Source organism: Erpetoichthys calabaricus, chromosome 1 (assembly GCF_900747795.2).
Source record: "Erpetoichthys calabaricus chromosome 1, fErpCal1.3, whole genome shotgun sequence".
NCBI lineage: Eukaryota > Metazoa > Chordata > Cladistia > Polypteriformes > Polypteridae > Erpetoichthys > Erpetoichthys calabaricus.
Window position 1 is genome coordinate 32,230,700 of NC_041394.2, and position 20,126 is coordinate 32,250,825.

A 20,126-nucleotide genomic window follows, 5' to 3' on the forward strand; every position below is an offset into this window, starting at 1 on the left:
GACTTCTGTCTTCACACATTATACACTTCACATCAGCATTTTGTCATTATTACTATAACATGATAAAAGTTTCTGTTTTAGTTAAGTGTTCGACATTTCCTGTCATCCTACATTTACTCAAATCATTGTAGACACGCAACACACATGAAACGGATGTATTCCAAATAATCATAGTATTTACCCTTTTCAATTCCAGACACCTCACGCCCAGATTAACAGACTTGAGCTGCGTCGGTTGCAGATGGGATAGCAGGCTGCTTGCTGCCAGTGTGATTGACACACTTGCAAAACAAAGATGCTGATGAAGTGTTGCAAAGGAATTTAAGGTGGCCCAGCACTACGACTTTTGTCATAGGCTTCATGGATTCTAGTGTTAAAGTTATGACATCCTTAACAAATTATTTTAAAAAACTAACAGGAATAGCATAAAAGCCTTAAAAATAATAATTGAAACATAACATTTGTAGAAATAAAAAGGGGAAAATAGGGTCACCATAGGACTAAGTAGTAAGCAAACATTAATTAACAGATCTATGTATAAACCCTCCATGGTAAGCTTATGTTTTGCTGGCTAGTTCCGAACAAGGCCACTAGATTCACCCCAAGGTGTTTTCTTCACCTCAGTTATGTCCGACATTAACGAGTAACTCACTACTTCGTGCTGGCAACACAAGCTCTTTTTTTCTGTAAGCGTATGTTAATCTTAGCTGCAGTGAGCTGAAACTCTCTTAAGCTATCCAGAGGTGGTCTCTTGTTTGTGATTCATGTATTTAATTATATAATGTAGAATCTTGAATAACAAGAGTTTGTAAGTAATGGCAACAGACAAGTTTTACAATCCCCCTGCGTATCACCACCAACAATATAATCAAAGTGGCAGCTTTCACAAATCAAAAAAAAAATGTAACAATCTTGTCCCACAAGTGCATCACACAATTCCAATAACCACACAAGCAATAAAGAAAACACCTTAAATGGAGGAGCACCCGCAGTAGGGTAGCATAGCATGGTGCCACACAAGATTGGGCAAAAGAGACGGGCACTCTTCCTAAAAATCAAACCTGTCTGAATAAATCCAGCAAAAGGGTAAAAAAAGACTGCAATAGGCAAGACAGCCAAAGTGGAGGCAGACGCATGTTCCTCGGCTCACAAATTTTGAAGTAATGGCCTGCTTTTTGGAATCAAAATGCACACAAAATGTAAAGAATTTTAATGGTTCAGGTGATTGATAGCTGAGCTGCCAATCTTTTAACTGTCAAAAGACCACTGAACTGTTCAGATCAGTAAAAGAGAACATTTTTGTGAAGTGGGTGGTTTTCTTTTTTCTCTCAGGCAAAAAACAGGTTTTGGTGGAGAGCTTGGGGTTATGCCCAGCCGGGACGCCTGGAAGGACCGGGAGAGGGACCATATCTCCCCTGGGCCACGAGAGGGCAGTCACCCTGATCTGTTTGGGGGCCACGGGACCCGAGCATGGAAGTTCAACCTTATGGGGCCCGTGGCCACCAAAAGGGGGAGCCCAGAGGATTGTGGAGCCCTGGATGGCAGCACTTCTGCCACACCCGGACGTGCTGCCAGAAGGAATTCCAGGTACAACCAAAGTGCTTCCAGGTGCTCATGCGGCACTTCCACCACACCAGGAAGTGCCACCAGAAGATCGTTACAGAGCACCTGGAGCACATCTGGGTGGATATAAAAGAGGCCGCCTCCCTCTAGTAGACAAGTTGGAGTCGGGAGGAAGGAGACGGAGCTTGTGAGGAGGGGAGTAGAGGCGAGAGAAGATAAGGAGAAGGAGAAGAAGAAGAGAGACTATTGGGGTTTGTGCACTACATTGTGAGTGCAGGTGTGTTCAGAGAAATAAACGTGTGTGTTTTTGGACATTTGATTTCTGTGCCCAGGGGCTGTCTTTCTACAAGGTAAAAAATAAATGTCAAAGCCAATAGATGAGGGGCAATAGGCACTCTTTGTGGAGATCAGGGCGATAAATAAAAAGGCAAATTTTGTGAATAATTCTATTACAGGTTATTGTGAAGGCTGTCAAAAGGACGTTGATGTTTACCTGTTTTGCAGAAGCGTCACCTGCTTTGAAGATTAAACTGCTTTGTATCTCATCAACACACAATATTGTGATAACAAAAATGTCTGCTTCCTTGGAAAATGTTTGTGTCTGCCTCATTTAAAAATTAACGTGTTCTGGGGAAACTGGTTTCTAATCAGCATATACTGTAGTGGTATATGCACTTCTTCATAGCTGACAACAATACTCTTTTTAACCAACGGAAATGTGTTTACACTATTGATATGCAAAGGAAGTTGATATTTACCATTGTTTAATCAATTGTCATGTAGGCCGAGATTAAGCAGTTATATATTACTGAGCAGTGGGTGGTGTTCGGATGGTGTGAAGAGAGAAAGAGCACGAGCAGAAGGGATGGAGCAAATCCAGAGGATGGTATGAGGGCGCAGATGGTGTAGGAGAAAGGTGGTCCACCAAGAATGTTGTCAAGGTCACACTCACTGACCGCTGGGGCTTGCAGGCAGATGTACCTGATAAGACACGAGGTACATGGACGGTGACACCTGCCTCCAGGGAGGAAGAGACCAGAGAGACGCATGGTCCAGCGAGAGAGGGAAGACTCATGAGAGACTGAGCGAAGCTGGCAGACAAGAAGCAAGACTTCTGTTGGGAAACAAGCATTCAGTGAATAGAATGTGACACAGTATGGAAGACCAAGTGCTGTGTTAACACAGTGTGCAACTTGGACTTCGCACCACCAAAGGTTATATCCTCCATTGTTATCTTTTAAAGGACTTTTAAAATGTGGACTGTGTGTTCTTTTTTTAAAGGTTTTTCCGCCTGATATATTTAAATTCTTACGTACTTTTATCTTCTTGGTGGATTTTAGACTGTCTGGTGTAATACAAGTTACTGTTGTTTTTCCTAAATTTGCTGCCGTGTCTTTCATTGTGTGTTTCCTCACCGCCCAATTTAAAGAAACCTGTATACTATTATCTTTAAAGTTCAAGAGTTCTCAGACTCTTAGTAAAAATGGAGGGCATACTCGGATATTTAAACTGTGTTAGGTTAGATTACCTATAAGTGTGACACAGACACCCGTTACACAAAGAATGAAGTGGACTATTCAAATATTTTACTCAGAACAACATAAGAAGTCTGAGAAGCAAAACAAGCTTTGTTCTTCTTACCTAGCACTTGGGTGGAACATACCTTTAAAAATCCACGTCTTACACTCTCATTTATATTTTTTTCCCATTAAAACATGAGAACAGTCTCTGCTGAACATGAGGAGTGACTCCATTAGGACATTACTGAAACGGGAAGATGTTACAGTGGAAAGTGGAGTGAGTCTATGTAAGTAGACATCAGTTGGTCATTCCATCTTCAAAGGATCATAACAGAGTAATTATAATAGGGCTCCAATATTGATTAAACAACAGATTGACAGGTATAAGTTATGTCCCCTTATGCATTACTTGTACTCCATGATGTAGCCTAGTTAGCAGAAGTTGCACCCTAGAGTCTGTACCTGATGTGTGTGGTTTGAGAGGCAGCAGGAATTATGGCTGTCATCCGAATGAAAGTGGAGAGCCTTCTTGGCCATAGTCTGACAGGAGCAGCCATCTTAGTCATAGTCCCAAAAGGGCTGGCCAGCTTTGGAAGCCAAGGCCGAACTTGGGCTGTAAGCTTAAGTCAGCTATGGGGTGGATCAGACATCCTTGTTCTAGGTGACTACAGCGTGTGCATGGACAGACAGTACAGAGAGCATGAGTGACCCACCCAGAAGGAGGATGTAAAAGAAGACTTGAAAGAGAATCTACTACACTCCCAAGGAGCCTGGCAGTTTTGGTGGTGCAGCTCACATACACCTGCATCCTTTTCCCACATAAGAAAGTCCACCCGTACCCATCTACGTGAACCATCCCACTTCTAAAATGATTCACAAGGAGAAAAGATAGCAAGGTGCCATAAAACACAGGTGACTGTGTGCAGAGGGTGCAGACCTATAAACATCTGGGAGTGCAGCTGGGTGATAAATTAGACTGGACTGCCAATACTGACGCTCTGTGCAAGACAAGACAGAGCCGACTATACTTCCTTAGAAGGCTGGAGTCCTTCAACATCTGCAATAAGATGCTGCAGATGTTCTATCAGACGGTTGTGGCGAGCGCCCTCTTCTACGCGGTGGTGTGCTGGGGAGACAGCATTAAGAAGAGGGACACCTCACGCCTGGACAAACTGGTGAGGAAGGCAGGCTCTATTGTAGGCATGGAGCTAGACAGTTTGACATCTGTGGCAGAGCGACGGGCGCTGAGCAGGCTCCTGTCAATTATGGAGAATCCACTGCATCCACTTAAACAGTATCATCTCCAGACAGAGGAGCAGCTTCAGCGACAGGGGGGTAAACGTTGACATTATATAAAGTTATTGTCTGTTATACCTGCATTGTCATCACTCTTTAATTTAATATTTTCTTTATCAGTATGCTGCTGCTGGAGTATGTGAATTTCCCCTTGGGATTAATAAAGTATCTATCTATCTATCTATCTATCTATCTATCTATCTATCTATCTATCTATCTATCTATCTATCTATCTATCTATCTATCTATCTATCTATCTATCTATCTATCTATCTATCTATCTATCTATCTAAAAACAACAACTTTATTGAAAGATTCAAGGACACATGCCTACATCCCCCCCCCCCCCCCCCCCCCCTTCATAGGAAAGCCCACCCATACTCACCTACCCAAACCATACTATTCATAAAACGATTCAAGAGAAATAAAACTACTAAGTGTTTTTGTAAGTAATAATTATATTGAAAACAAATACAGTACATGTGGAGTTTGCATGTTATCCCCATGTCTGTGTGGGCTTCCTCCGGGTGCTCCGGTTTCCTCGCACAGTCCAAAGACGTGTAGGTTAGGTGCATTGGCGATCCTAACTTTTCCCTAGTGTGTGCTTGGTGTGTGTGTGTGTGTGTGTGTATGTACTGCGGGGGCTAGCGCCCTGCCCGGGATTTGTTCCTGCCTTGTGCCCTGTGCTGGCTGGGATTGGCTCCAGCCAATCCCCGTGACCCTGTAGTTAGGATATAGCGGGTTGGAAGATGACTGACTGGCTGATGATGACTGACAATTACACGTGTAATTTATCATTTTTACAACTCTAAATATTTTTTCTCTGTTTTTTTAACCTTCACTTCTCAAAAACTGGAAACTGAATGTGACAGAGCAAATATGTTGTTAGATTTGCATTCAACACCCTTAAATCTATAAAGAACAGTTAATATCTTTGATGAGAAAATGAAGAGAAGCATGTGTAAATTATTTAAGAAGGGCATGGAAGCATTTCCCTGAACCCCTTATTGCAGTCAAGGCCGGGGGAGCAGGCGCCTATCATGACAACTTAAAGAACTCAATAGGTGTCAATCCTCGCTAGCAACCAGCCCAGACCAAACACACACCTACAGGGCCAACTTAGATTTATTAAACTACACAAGTCTTGGAAAACCACGCATTAAGGAAAATTTTAAATGAGAGCAGAGAGGACGTGCCAACTCCACGCAGACCTGGATCAGTGAGGGATAAGCGCTAATGGCTGAGTCACCCTGCCATCAATAAGCTCCATAAATCCACATAAAAGTTCTCAAGTATGCAGTCTTTTTTAACAAAGCAAATATTTCTAAATCAAATGCTTTGAACCAAAGATATGTGAGAGCAGAATTTGTAGATAATGTCAGTCTGGAGCTTCTGCATTGCGCTTACAAAGCCTTGAGCGGTCCAAGAGGTTTTTCTCCAATCCATCGGGCTTTAGAGTGTGCTGATGGGATACATGTGCTCTTTAAAAGTGAATCACCGAGGAGATTCATCTTTACTTTTATCACCAGAAGCGAGTGTCACCGAAAGTAAAACAATCCTATGAGATGAGAAAAAGAGGAGCGATTTGAACTTCCAACGAAAACGAAAAGCGTTGTCAACAATCTCCGGCAGAAAGCTGCGCCCTCCTTCCCAAGCGGAGTTCGTGTGTGCCTTTAAAAGTGTGGATTGATGGTTTAATATCTGCGAGACTGGCACAGCCTCCTGGGTGTGTGCGTGTGTTCCATGGGGGGTGTCGAGGCAATGGAGTAAAACGTGCGCTCTCTCTTCACGTCCGCGTCCGTCTTCTCCTGCAGTCGACTTCGCGGTCGCATTTGGATTCTTAATTAATTAAAGGTTACAGAAAGAAAAGAAAAATACATCTTAACGTGATTCTAAATAGGAATATTACTACTGTTTTCCTTCGAATAGTCAAGGTGCTGTTTGGACGAATGTCTCGTTGCTTTCATTGGCGTCCATAGAGGATCGATATCTCTTTCTTAATTATTTTTGATAAATTCCGACTCGATTTCTTCTCCTCGTTGGATTGGTCATGGGCTGTGCGCTCTCTGGGACTGGAGTGAATCTGAGTAAAGCTGCGCCAGAATCGAATGCAGCAGGAGTAGCTGGTAGTCACTGCGATTCAGAACCCGCACTCGTCTCCGGGACCGAGTCTGAAAGCGTGGACGGGACGATGGCTCGTTCCAAACAGGAACCTTTCCCCTTGTCGGAGGCTCAGAAGGAGCTGATCCGGGAATCCTGGACAATATTACACCAAGATATAGCCCGAGTCGGAATCATCATGTTTATACGGTAAGACGAGTGATTATTCGAGCGTGGGGAAAAACAACAGTTTTGCAAGTGAACGTGTATTCTGTAGGATCAGATGTAACGGCTGAAATGTTATCAAAGAAGTGATTATAACCGTTATTTTATAAAATCAACTATATATGATTTTGTTATTTAATAAAGGTGTATAATGTTTAAAATGTCCTCACAGGTGGCGCAGTGGTAGTGCTGCTGCTTTACAGTGGAAGATTGTGGGTTCGCTTCCCGGTTCCTCCCTGTGTGGATAGCGCTTTGAGTACTAAGAAAAGTGCTATATAAATGTAATGAATTATTATTATTAAAGAATGCTTACGGTATTAGGCATTTTCAAGCTCATCCAAATTAAAGGTGGCGGCTTGGGACCCGGCAGGAATCGGGACAAGGCAGGGACCATCCCATGTTAGGGCGAAATCTCCAGTTAGACCCCAATGGTGTATTCTCTTGCTCGAAGCTAATTTAGAACCTCCAGTATAGGTTTTATTATCCATTTGTCGTTGCAAATTAAAGCAGGCACGCGTTATCACCTGCTTTCTGGTTTGATTCTCTTTTCGTAAAAGCACTTCACATATCGACATTGCATAGTGTGACAACTCAACCGTTCAATGGCTCAACAATTTCGTCTGTTGTGTGAAATGGAACATTTGACAGTTATACCGAAAGCTGTTTTGATCTACGTGACGCTGCAGACGAAAATTCTAGTTATTTCCTGCGCTGCATCCTCCAAATATCATTTTTAAAATCTGCTTTTTGTAAAGGTTTTGGGGATTCGGAGCATATCCAGGCAGCATTGGCTATAAGGCGTGGACGGACGCAAGGCGCACAAACCCACTCACATCTTCAGTACGAATTGGAACCGGCAATTGGAGTTCGAAGAAAAGGAGTTTGAACAGTGGGAAGAAGCCCATGCAAACATCTGGAAGACCCTATAGATTTGTACTGCTGCTGGGGTTTTAAGCGCCACCGCTCGCTCCCTATTCAGCAAATGCTTTATATGTCAGCGCAGAGCGCGAGATTTGAGACCACCCATCAGCAAAATTCTCAAAACATTCATTGCTAGTTTACAGTCACGGAAGTGAGACCCTCCCCCTAACCGCCCCCCACCTTTGGAAATGCCAGCTTGAACATACAGCGTCAACCCCGGCAGGTTTATGTATCGTTTTATTTCTTTTTTAACAGCTGAAGTTTACTATAAGTGTACATCCATTCACTCAGCGAAGCATTGACTAATCTGCGGTGCTCAGTGCGCGAAACGAAAATTTAAGGAGCACACCGCGGCCGCGAGTCAGGAACGAAGTCTGTCAGGGGTTTAGCAGGAGCGACAGGGGCAGCTAGGGTGTCACTTGGGGAAATTGTATTTACATGCATGTGTATACACGTGTGTATTTATTTGAAAATGAGAATAATGATGTTCACTTGCTCAGCCGAGGGGGCGTGTAGCTGCCCTGCAGTGGAAAGTGAGGAAGCGGAAACTTTGACCAGCTTAAAACAAACTGATCGCATTGTGCGAGTGCCTCACTTCTAGCTTTTTTTTGTCTTCAGGTGGTTCCTGTTGGGCAGAATCGCTTAAATGTGGAAGCTCTTTGTCACTTTGAGTTGTTGAGATCGATATTTAGGCCTACAGATACCGTCCATTGACAACTCGTGCTGCCTCTCGATTTACAGCATCTTCGATCCATTAGGCGACTCAGGCAGCAGCTTAGGGTGCCTTTTATGAAAGTTAAGGACAATGAGCGGCATCGCTCCTCGAAGTGGAATGGTGAACGCGCGCGCTATGAACACCGAGGGGCGCCGTTTTGGTAACAAAAAGGACGCGCGACAGCCTACGTCTCCATCCCCCCGAAACCTTCTTCCTTCCAAAGTGGGCTTCGACCGGCACATTGGTTCCTGCTTTGCAGCCAATGCTGCCGAAATAGGCTGCGACTTCCTGCGACGCTGCTGTGGAGTGCACGAATTTGAAAATGAACGAATGGCTTTACCTTTCTAATCTATCTATCTATCTATCTATCTATCTATCTATCTATCTATCTATCTATCTATCTATCTATCTATCTATCTATCTATTGGCTCAAAAATGTAAAAAAGTTTCCTTCCTTTTGAGTGACAAGATAACCGTGACTTTTAGGGTGCTTGTATTACTGATACTTAACAATAGCTTAACAAATTATTTGTTTGATCCTAATAAACCTGATTTTCAAAACTGAGTTGCTTTCCAATCGGCCCGTTTGAATTTGGGGCGTATCCGTCAGTGTCTCCTCCACTAGACAGGCACAGTGCTGCTCACAGTTTACTTCGCAGCATGTTTTGAACCTGTTGACTGCATTCTTTAATTAAAACAGCGTATACGTTCCATTCTTCTTTTATTTTCTGGTTGGTAACACCAAAGGCTATGCATAGGTGGCTTATTAAAAAACAGACATCTTTAACCTCTTTCCCTCTGCAAGCTGCTGGCTCCATGGTTGCACCGCTGCGGGAACTGAAACTTCACGAGAAACTGAAACTCCAAAAGATGTAGATAAGCCTACACAATCCTGCACCTCTGCACCCGTGTCAGGTACTCCAAACCTCTGCCTTCAACAAAATATACAGTCCGGTCTGCCTGACTTAAATATGGATAGCCCATCCCGGCCCATTTTAATTAATTATCCCAAGCGCGTATTTCGGAAAGACACTCAGATGTTTTAGTGCAAGCTGGTATCAGTCTCGACCATGGCTTGAATTTTCTGTTGTCCGTGATGGCAGCTTTTGCTTTGCCTGCCACATATTTAGTGTTTCCAATTCGGACCGTGAGGACATATTCACCAAACAACATCCATCCATTTTCCAACCCGCTGAATCCAAACACAGGGTCACAGGGGTCTGCTGGAGCCAATCCCAGCCAACACAGGGCACAAGGCAGGAACCAATCCTGGGCAGGGTGCCAACCCACCGCAGGACACACACAAACACACCCACACACCAAGCACACACTAGCGCCAATTTAGAATCACCAATCCACCTAACCGGCATGTCTTTGGACTGTGGGAGGAAACCGGAGCGCCCGGAGGAAACCCACGCAGACACGGGGAGAACATGCAAACTCCACACAGGGAGGACCCGTGAAGCAAACCCAGGTCTCCTAACTGCGAGGCAGCAACACCACCGTGCCGCCCTCACCAAACACGGCTACACTAATTGGAAAAAAGCTCTAGAAAAAGACGGTGGCGACTTCCACAAACATGCGTCTAGTATCCCGCACGTCAGAGCCATGTCTGCATCACAGCACTCATCATTGGTGTGTCTCCAGCTGCATGCGAAAGCTCTTTCTCTACTTTGAACCGCATTCATATTCCACTCCGCCGAACAATGCTGCATTCAAGGAAGAGAAATTTAGTCATTCTGGCACATGAGAAAAACATCACAGAAAATCTAGACATGAATGAATTTATTTCAGAATTTGCCAAGAGTAACTGCAGACTGGTCCTCAGGGCCGGATTTTCCTATTGGCTAACTAGGCTTCAGCCTAGGGCCTCAAGATCAAGAGGGGCCTAGATTCAAATTGTTAGCAAAATTAAAATTACACTATTGTAAAAACAGTGAACACTAAAACACTGAACCGAAAATACGGAGAAATTCTACGCATATGACTAATAAACAAACATAAAAATGTATTGGTTAAGATCAACGCGTTAATTTTCCACACAGGTTAGTACCAATCACAACATGTTTCATTTAACATATTGATATATATCACAGTAATGATGTATTTTATTATCTCTCATGTAATTTACAAACTTAAAAATGGAAGGTGAAAGGGCCTCATAAGTGGAATAGCCTAGGGCCTCTTTTCATATAAATCCGGCCCTGCTAGTCCTGTAGATAATATCCAGGTTAAACACTGGAAACTGATGTCCTATAGCCTCCCATGACTACAATAAGCCACATTTCTGTTCTTGCTCTCATATGTTGTATACATTTGACTTTATTGATATTTACCTTGTAGATGTAGTTCTATATTTGTTCACAAAAAATAATAATACAAGTTCCATTGCCTCTGTTAATTTTATTGAACAATAGGTTATGATTTATGCCACAATGTTTGCTTTTATATGTTATATAAAACTATGTTGTTATTATTATTTGACCCCCCTACAAAAATTGGGATGGATGGATATTTTTTTGCCAATGCCCCCCCATGACAAGCCAAATGCCCACCCACACATGATGTTCTGGTCACACCTCTGATATGTATCCTCACAATCTTGTTGCAGGGCGGTTTATAGTTCCTCACAAAAGTGTCCTGATTACTATAATTAACTGGGCCCTGTCCGTTCTCAGTAATATAAATAACATTTTGAGAAATGACACGTTGCTGCATCCTTTTTGGCGCACATGAAGGACTGTACAGTAGGACGATGTCAGCGGCCACCGGGTGATTTTAGATAGCATTGCCGAAGGCCCCTCGGGGAGTTGTATCGGCCACCGCCCGTTCGTTTCTTCAGGAGGCGCTTGTTTGTTGCCGCGGGTTTGGAGGCGGCAACATAGGGACGTGCAATAAAAGTTTTAAAGACTGCTTTTTAAAAAAAATTTGGCTGCTTTTCTTGTCGGCTGAGATGCAGTTGATCAGGCATAGGAAGCCATGAGCAGGAGTCGGGAGGTGTACGTGAGCGTATAATAACGGCGTCTAGGTGAACAGGTGAGAGTTCACGCACGTGCGGTTAACTCCCTGGTTTAAAGGGGCACGGGACGCGTGACAGGGGAATGGATGACCAGTTCCTTTGTCAGCTGGTTGCTAGAGGAACTTATAAAAGAAGTAGAACCTGTCAGAGATTGAATGTGCTGGGAGTGCAGCAGCCAGATGGAACAATAATCGGGCGGGAGCTTTTTCACATTTTTTTTTTTTTTTTGCTTGAGATTGTGCAATTTTAGTATGTTTTATAAGCTACTGGGTTTATCTTTCATCGTTTTGCCAAATGTACTTTTTGGGACTATTTTAGCAATTTATTGCACAATAAAATGCATCTTTTTCGTCAAATTGCACCTCTGCATTTGCCTCTCTTATTGTTCTACTGGCCTCTGGCCCTCCATCAAGGACCTGGGGTCTGTCAGTTTTATCTGTTAAGGATCTGACAGGCGCACAGCCTTACACCTCCTGACGTAAATCTTCATCTGGTGTTTGTAAAGTATAAAAAAAAATGTATGAAACTTCATTTCAAGCTGAAAAATGAAATGAATGCTGGAAAGTCAGTGTTTCAGCATTTCCCATCGTGTATGTGAGGTGAGGAACTGGTGAGGAAAAGGAAGAAAGAAAAAAAAAGGCGCACCTGCAGTCCAAATCAATTTAGTCTGGCCTGGCAACAAGTCTCCAGCTGTAATGAAATGACAAAGAAGTAAACCACACCATCACCTACATAACTGAACACATGCATTTGGTTGAACACACAGTAGAATGGAACAATTTCAAAGTGATTAATACAGGAAAATCATGATGGCAGGTTCAGGCTTCCGAGATGGATATTGTTTCCGTACTCGACCAAGGGGCCATCATAAGAGGCAAATGGTTGGAGATGGCCTCCTGGTGACATGGTTTCCCCCTGTATGTTGGGTGGCATCATCCATTGGGTGGAGCTTCCACTTGTGCACTCAAAGGGCAGTATGGGAGCTGTTGGAATACTTGCGTACTGTCATGGTGAGCTGCCAGACTGGTGGCAGTCTGAATTGTTATGTATTTTATATTAAATTGCTGTTTTTGTTAGTTTTGACTTATCATTTTTCTTATTTTAATGTTACCTGTCCTCTTTAGTTAAAGGACAAGTATCTGTGTGTCCATCCAGTTGCCATGGATCTGTCATTCCAACAGGTGGCACATCACACATATTTGTAGTAAAATATGCATTGCAGTTGTCATTCCACTATCAGCACATCAAAAACATTAACATTGCTTTTATTAATCCCAGGTCAAAGGACATATAACAGAGGCACTGCATTTGTCATTCCAACAGATGGTGCATCATAAACATTTGTAGTAATAAAATGCATTGCATTTGTCATTCCAATAGACAGCACATCAAAACATTAGCATTGCTTTTATTAATCCCAGTTCAAAGGACATATAACAGTGGCACTGCATTTGTCATTCCAACAGATGGTGCATCATAAACATTTAAAGTACAAAATGCACTGCATTTGTCATTCCAACAGATGGTGCATCATAAACATTTGTAGTAATAAAATGTATTGCATTTGTCATTCCAATAGACAGCACATCAAAAACATTAGCATTGCTTTTATTAATCCTAGGTCAAAGGACATATAACAGTGGCACTGCATTTATCATTTCAACAGATGGTGCATCATAAACATTTGTAGTAATAAAATGCATTGCATTTGTCATTCCAATAGACAGAACATCAAAAACATTAGCATTGCTTTTATTAATCCTAGGTCAAAGGACATATAACAGTGGCACTGCATTTGTCATTCCAACAGATGGTGCATCATAAACATTTGTAGTAATAAAATGCATTGCATTTGTCATTCCAATAGACAGCACATCAAAAACATTCGCATTGCTGTTATTAATCCCAGGTCAAAGGACATATAACAGTGGCACTGCATTTGTCTTTCCAACAGATGGTGCATCATAAACATTTGTAGTAAAAAATGCACTGCATTTGTCATTCCAACAGATGGTGCATCATTAACATTTGTAGTAATAAAATGTATTGCATTTGTCAATCCAATAGACAGCACATCAAAAACATTAGCGTTGCTTTTATGAATCTCAGGCCAAATGGCATATAACAGAGACACTGCGTTTGTCATTCCAACTCATGGCATATCACAAACATTTTTAAAAATGTATTTTCATTTTTATGATGTGCCATCTGTTAGAATGACAAATGCAATGCATTTTATTACTCTATGCATTACAAAAAACATTCCAATAGCTGTTGGACTATAAATGTTAACACTTAGGTACATTGATTATTTAGATTTCAACCCATTTTAGACAGATAGCACAGCTAGTATACAGGGGTGGGCAAAAGTAGTGTTGTGAGTATGCGAAACACAGAGTTTATTCTTGTATTATTGTTTATTTATGAATGATTGTATTATTTATTTGTATTATTTGTCATCTTCTTCTTCTTAATAATAATAACAATAATAATATTGTTATTATTATGTATTCTTTCTTATGATTTATCTTTTAGATAATGATGGCTGGTAATAACCATTTACAAGATTGTACCTAATTGCACTGTGCCATTGTGAGATTCTTTTGAGTTAATAAAGTTAATAAAGGTATTTGTAATAATCATAGCCTGCATGTCTTTTTCCATACAAACAAGTGTAAACCTGCTATTGCCCACCCCTGAATATAAAATGTTATTTGTTTGGCTGACTCCTTTATCCAAGGTGACTAACAACATTTTTAATACAATTGGTTGCATTTCTTTTTGCTTTTCCAATTGGAGCACAACAGGCAGGTCAAGTGACTTGCTCACAGTCACATAGAGGCGTGACATAGTGGTCACGCCTCTGGCAAACATGAGGCAAACTGCAGTATCTGATTACGTGATAGGAAGAAGGAGTAAGACAGCCCTGGCATCTGCTGAGTGTCAAGCCGCTGGCAGCAAAGCAATCTGCTGGTATTCATGAACTACTGGTGCTGGGACCTCAATCTTGGGAGGTCCAAGTGTTTTTTAGTTTCTGTTGATTTTCTTCATCATTTGCTATTTGTGCGCTGTCCTTTTACATTTGTGTATGTTCCATGTTCTTAGTGGGGGAGTTCCTCCCCAGCAGGTGGGGCCGCCCTGACATAATTGTACCCGAGCCCTCCGTTTGGCTATTAAAGTCAGAGAAACAGGAGCTTGAGCAGCTGTTTTGAGTGTTTTGTATGAGTAATGGCTATTTTATTAGTTTGCATTTGCCAATTGTATTTTGATATTTGGACTAGTAGATTAGGACCACTTAGGGAACTCCTATTGCCTCCCTTTTGCTTTGTGCATTCTTTTTAAACTCTGATTTTTCACAAATAAATATCTTTAATTTATTAAGATCCTTTGTTGTCTACTTGGTCACAAGCTGGAGTTTTTGCTCGGTTCTTCCTCTTGTGAGGCATTTCGCGACATTAAGTATTTTTTTAAATTTTGTTACTCGGTTTCCCTAACTTGGTGCCTAGTCAGGCAGATGCCTAAAATGGTAGTTGGGAGTAAGCTGGACTGAGTGAGCCCCTTCTGAGCAGACCATGGAACGTCCAGACCTACTCTTCTGGAGCGTTTTGCAGGTCTAGACTCATTTTATGACTGATCAACTCTACTAGAGAAGTTCCAATGTTGCTGTAGCAGCAGTAATGTCAGATTTTAAAAAAGAACTGATCCATCTTCCCCAGGTGAGTCAGAGTCACAAGACAAATGGGTGAAAAGTGTCCGGGTCTATGGTGGATCAGAGTAGGTGAGTAGTATGGCTCAGACCTTGAGAGTGTATGTATGCGAGAGGAAAACCATGCAGCTGTGGAGTATGCAATGGAGGAATTGGCTCATTGCTTGGTCACCTGTGGGAGAGCAGTCGGCACAGCCATCCATCATGGGTGCTCCACAGATCATTTAGTGCACTTTTCCTCTCACAAAGTGTATATAAGGTTTGAGTGGGTTAGAAGGAAGGGTGGAAAGAAAGATGGCAGAAGATAAAACTGAGGAAGAAGCAAGAAAAAAAGAGAGAGCAGGATCAGGTGATTGGGTCAGTGGAACAAAGAGCAGGCAAAGCTGCTAGAATGTCCCATGGTGGAGTGAGGGGCAGATCACTCCTGCTGAATATAAGAGCAGGTGCAATCTGAGAGTCCTGTGCTGACCAAGGTGGCAGAAGGATGGAGACAGACTGAGTGTGTCCCAACGGGTACCAAAGGAGGTGACTGGAACAAAAGTGAAATGGTGGGCCGCGTTCAACAGTGTCTCCATCCTGCTGTGAGACCCAGAGTGTGGGCAGTGGAGATGAGAGTGAGAGAAAGAGAACTGGGATTAGAAAGAAGGAGCAAATGCTGATTTTTTTTCTGATTTTAAATATTTATCGCATTTCTTTATTGGTTTTATCTTCACTGCGCTATTTTATGGTCTATTTATTGAACCGATTCTTACTGGGCACCATTTTCATTTAATAAACACACGTTGCACTATTTGTACCTTAAGACTTGTGCTGTGTGTTGTCATTTGTCCTAGCCCATCCTCAGTTATGGCTATCGACGGCCCAGGAAGTGGAACAAGCCATGGCTGTGGGCACTGGGAGAAAGAAAGAAAGAAAGAAAGAAAGAAAGAAAGAAAGAAAGAAAGAAAGAAAGAAAGAAAGAAAGAAAGAAAGAAAGAAAGAAAGAAAGAAAGAAAGAAAGAAAGAAAGAAAGAAAGAAACTTTGTATTTAATGTGGAGAAACCTGTATCAAGGTATTTCTTAAAATGGGTTTCCTGAACTAAAAAATTGTGTATTTGTAGTTGAGTCAAGACTTTTAGGCTTTGAGGCGCCCCTTAGTGGCCACAGAAGATATGTCCATTGATATTACAGTAATCCCTCACTTATCGCGGGAGATAGGTTCCAAGGCCGACCGCGATAACTGAATTTCCGCGAAGTAGGGACACCATATTTATTTAATTATTTAACGTGTATTTGGACATTTTTAAACCCTCCCTGTATTGTTTACAACCCACCCTTTACTCTATTAATAACAGGGACAACTGCTAAGCAATATGAAATCGGTAGATAAGTTTACACTTACTGTATAGCGAAGTACACGTAGCTATATATGACGTGATGATGGTGATGAATATGCTGCGCAGTAAAAATGATGACGATTGAAGGTGATAATCCCCTGAATGCAGTAGCAAGAGCACGTTAATGTTGAATGAGTGAGATGAGACTTCCTGGTTGGTTAATGCAGCACTCCGTCGCTGAGCCAATCAGCAGCACACAGGAACTTAACTGCGTGCTCTGATTGGATAGCTTCTCAGCCATCCGCCAATAGCATCTCTTGTATGAAATCAACTGGGCAAACCAACTGAGGAAGCAAATACCAGAAGTAAAAAGACGCATTGTCTGCAGAAACCCGGGAAGCAGCGAAAAGTCCGCGTTATATATTTAGATATGCTTACATATAAAATCCGCAAAGTCGTGAATCCGCGAAAAGTGAACCGTGAAGTAGCGAGGGATTACTGTATAACTTGAGATCTGGACAGCTAAGCATGGAGGTGAGGTAAAGAAAAACCTGAGTCAGTGGCATTCCTGACAAAAATAAAACTCTGGAGGATTCAAAGTTAGTCAGAGAAAAGTCATAGGCCATATCACTCTTCTGATGACCCTGGCAAACCGGTCAGCCACCCTATCATGGGCATTTTACAACAGTGTAAGTGTGTGATGTAAAGACTAAAGCGCCTGTCAAATGACACGGCATTTCCAGTGATTTTCAGTCGTAGCCTTCATTTACATAACCTTTGTGACCATCGGTTGTAGAGTGTGACATTCCCAGTGGCTCAGTCATAGCCTTCTGTGACTCAGCATGACAAAAACCAAGCTAAGTCATAAGAGTGAGCTCTTGTAACAACCAGTGAGTGCTCAGGCAGAAGCACAATGCAGGAAGTAAAGCGTCTTTTTCGGATTACGTGCGATTTATACCTCAAAAGAAAAGGCAGAAAGACTTGTCAAGACATCACCTGAAGTCATTATACCAGGAAAATGTTGTAGGTCCACTGGCACCATCAGGCAGCATATTAATTGACTGCCAAAATGCAGAGACTGAAAGTAACACAGCACTCATGTAATTTATTATTTCTTAGTCGTGAGATTTGATGTCTTCAAGGCAACGAGATTAATCAGCTGCAATCACTAAGTTTGCCGAGCTTTCCAACTCAAATTCATGCAGTGTGCCAGCCTAATAGGAAGATTAAATCCTTGGATCCCAAGACACCCACCATCAGTTGTATCGTTTGTGGTTTTCTGAAAACAGCTAAGAAACTGTTGCGCGGTGAATAGTGCAGTCTATTTACGTTTCCTAAAAGTTTAAAAGTTTAACTTTTAAATCCAAGTATGCATCCAATTTCTGTGCCCATTTTTTTTTTCACGAAAGCCAAAGCTGTCTTAGCAGCATTGTGTAAAGAGTAGGAATTCATGTTTGCCAGTCTCTGCATATAAATGAATGTCCTGGAGGACATGGAATAGCAGCCATCCCGGCCAGGATGAATGGTTTTATTACCTAGTCAAGAGGCCCTCATAATAGATGGTACCCACGGATGGATGGGCATTCTGGGCTGGAATTGTGTGTGTACCCTTTCCCAGTCAGGATAATATAATGGATGGACAGAAGGAGACCACCTTCCACGGCCATGAGCTCCCCTAGCATAATGCGTGGTATCATCCTTCAAGTGAATCACAATTTCCCGGTCAAGATGTTATAATGGATGGACAGGATGAAACCACTTTCTGCGGCCATGTGTTCCCCTTGCCTGATGGGTGGCAGCATCCTTCTGGTGAACCACAATTTCCCTGTTGGGATATCATAATGGATGGACAGGAGGAGACCACCTCCCATGGCCATGTGCTCTCCTAACATGATGTGTGTTAGCATCCCTCTGGTGGATGTCCCATGTGTACAAAAGCAAGACAACTGCAGTCCTGATGGGTGGCCCTGCTGTGTTTCTTGGGAGCCACCAGGGGGAGTTGTGGAAAGGAGGATTTTTGATTTTAGTAGGGTTCTGGACATGCTTCCAGATTGCAATATGGTGGCACTAGAAGCCCTTCCAGACCTGGTTTAAAAGAAGCTGCTCCGTCTCACCCAAGCAAGTTGGAATCATGAGAGGAGAAGGAAAAGAAATAAAGGAAGTATCATTTATAGTGGAAGATCCTGTGTAAGGTATTTCTTTAAAATAAACAGTTGTTTGAACCTGGGACTTGAGTCTGTGTAGCTGTTTTGGGGGTTTAGGGGTATGAGATGCCCCCAACAGGTTACACTATAGTTCTGTTGAACATAAGAAACTTTACATACTGTATATTAGGAGTCCATTTAGCCCATCATGATTGTTTGTTCAGGTATGAGCGACACTGTCCCCAATATCTCATCCAGATTCTTCTAATAAGTTGTCAGGTTTCTGCTTCAGCTGCATGCCTTGGTCATTTCTTCTAGATTTCCATAACTCTTTGCATAAAGAAATGCTTCCTGGTTTCGATCCAAAATGCACTTCTCCTTAATGTCCACTGGCGTCCTCAAATACGTGATTCACAATTTAGATGAAAGAAATCTGCTGGATCTACTTTATCGATGCCTTTGAAGATTTTGTAGACCTGGATTAGATCCCCATACTGTCTGCTCTGCTTGAGGATAAACAGATTTAATTCTCTGAGCCAATCAGAGTAGGACATGCCCATATAGTCCTGGGATGAACCTGTTCGCTCTCCTTGGGGTGGTGCTCAGTAAAGAAAGGATGCTTGTTCATTTTATTTATCCATCTGATTTCTGAACCTATTTTACTCAATACAAGTTGGTAGGGAGCAGGGGTTCTGTTTCCTGTGTAAGAAAACCAGATTGGACAAGATAAAGAGTTGGGACACCAGCCTGATGAACTCCATTTAATAGGCCAGCCTAATAGATGTAACAACACCAGCAAATTAGATGTTACACGGCCCTCTGCTGTACCACTGCCTACACTTGAAGAAGATAAAGTTGTTTGCCCATAGACTGGATGAGGGTTGCTAGGTCAGTCAGTTCTATTATGGATCCAGCCCAATTTCCTCCCGACTACACCAATGCAAGAGAACCAGACTGGACAAGATGAAGGGTTTGGGCAGCACCCTGGTGAACCCCATTTAACAGGCAAGCCTATTAGATGAAGTAAAACCAGAAAACAGTAAATAAGATGATGTGGGGCATCATAGGTCTGTTGTTCTCAAATAAATCACACCTGGACTAAGAGTCCAATTTCACCAGCTGTGACTCCCGGTGGTTGCTGTTTTTATATTCTGTTCGAGGAAGAAGCTTTAAAACATTAGAGCAAATGCTGTCAATGTTCTTTCATATGATCATCCTCTCTTCTGAGGGTAAAAAGGAAGAAGGAGTTATTAACAGCACAGACCCATGGTGAAGAGGTGAATACATTCTATATAAGACCTCTGAAGATGCCCCCTAAAAGCATGTGACAGACACCTGAAATATATAGCTAGGTTAAGTCATAAATCGAATGGGATGTCAGCCCACCAGAAGGCACAGCTATATACACAAACATACTCGTCCCATACCCTGCCAGTTCAGTGCCAATGACCAATCTGAAATCCCATCCTGTAAATTTGGAACACCCCAAGAAAACCTAAATGAAAAATGGAGGGAGAATCGACTCGTGCTGTCAAGATAATGTAAAGAATTGTCATGTCAAACCCTGTCTAAAAGTGCCTCTGCCTAAACCTGTCAGGGGT

The 20,126-nt window shown here is 42.3% G+C and overlaps 1 protein-coding gene across 1 annotated transcript in view; it reads left to right on the plus strand.

Moving 5' to 3' along the window:
- The first annotated feature begins 5,760 nt into the window (after window positions 1–5,760).
- The window catches only part of xgb (x globin), a 90,654-nt gene continuing 76,288 nt past the window's right edge, over window positions 5,761–20,126 (plus strand). The window contains exon 1 of the mRNA XM_028797398.2: window positions 5,761–6,689. Coding sequence (XP_028653231.2) covers window positions 6,430–6,689 — 260 coding nt within the window. The 5' untranslated portion in view covers window positions 5,761–6,429. The remainder of the gene's footprint in view (window positions 6,690–20,126) is intronic.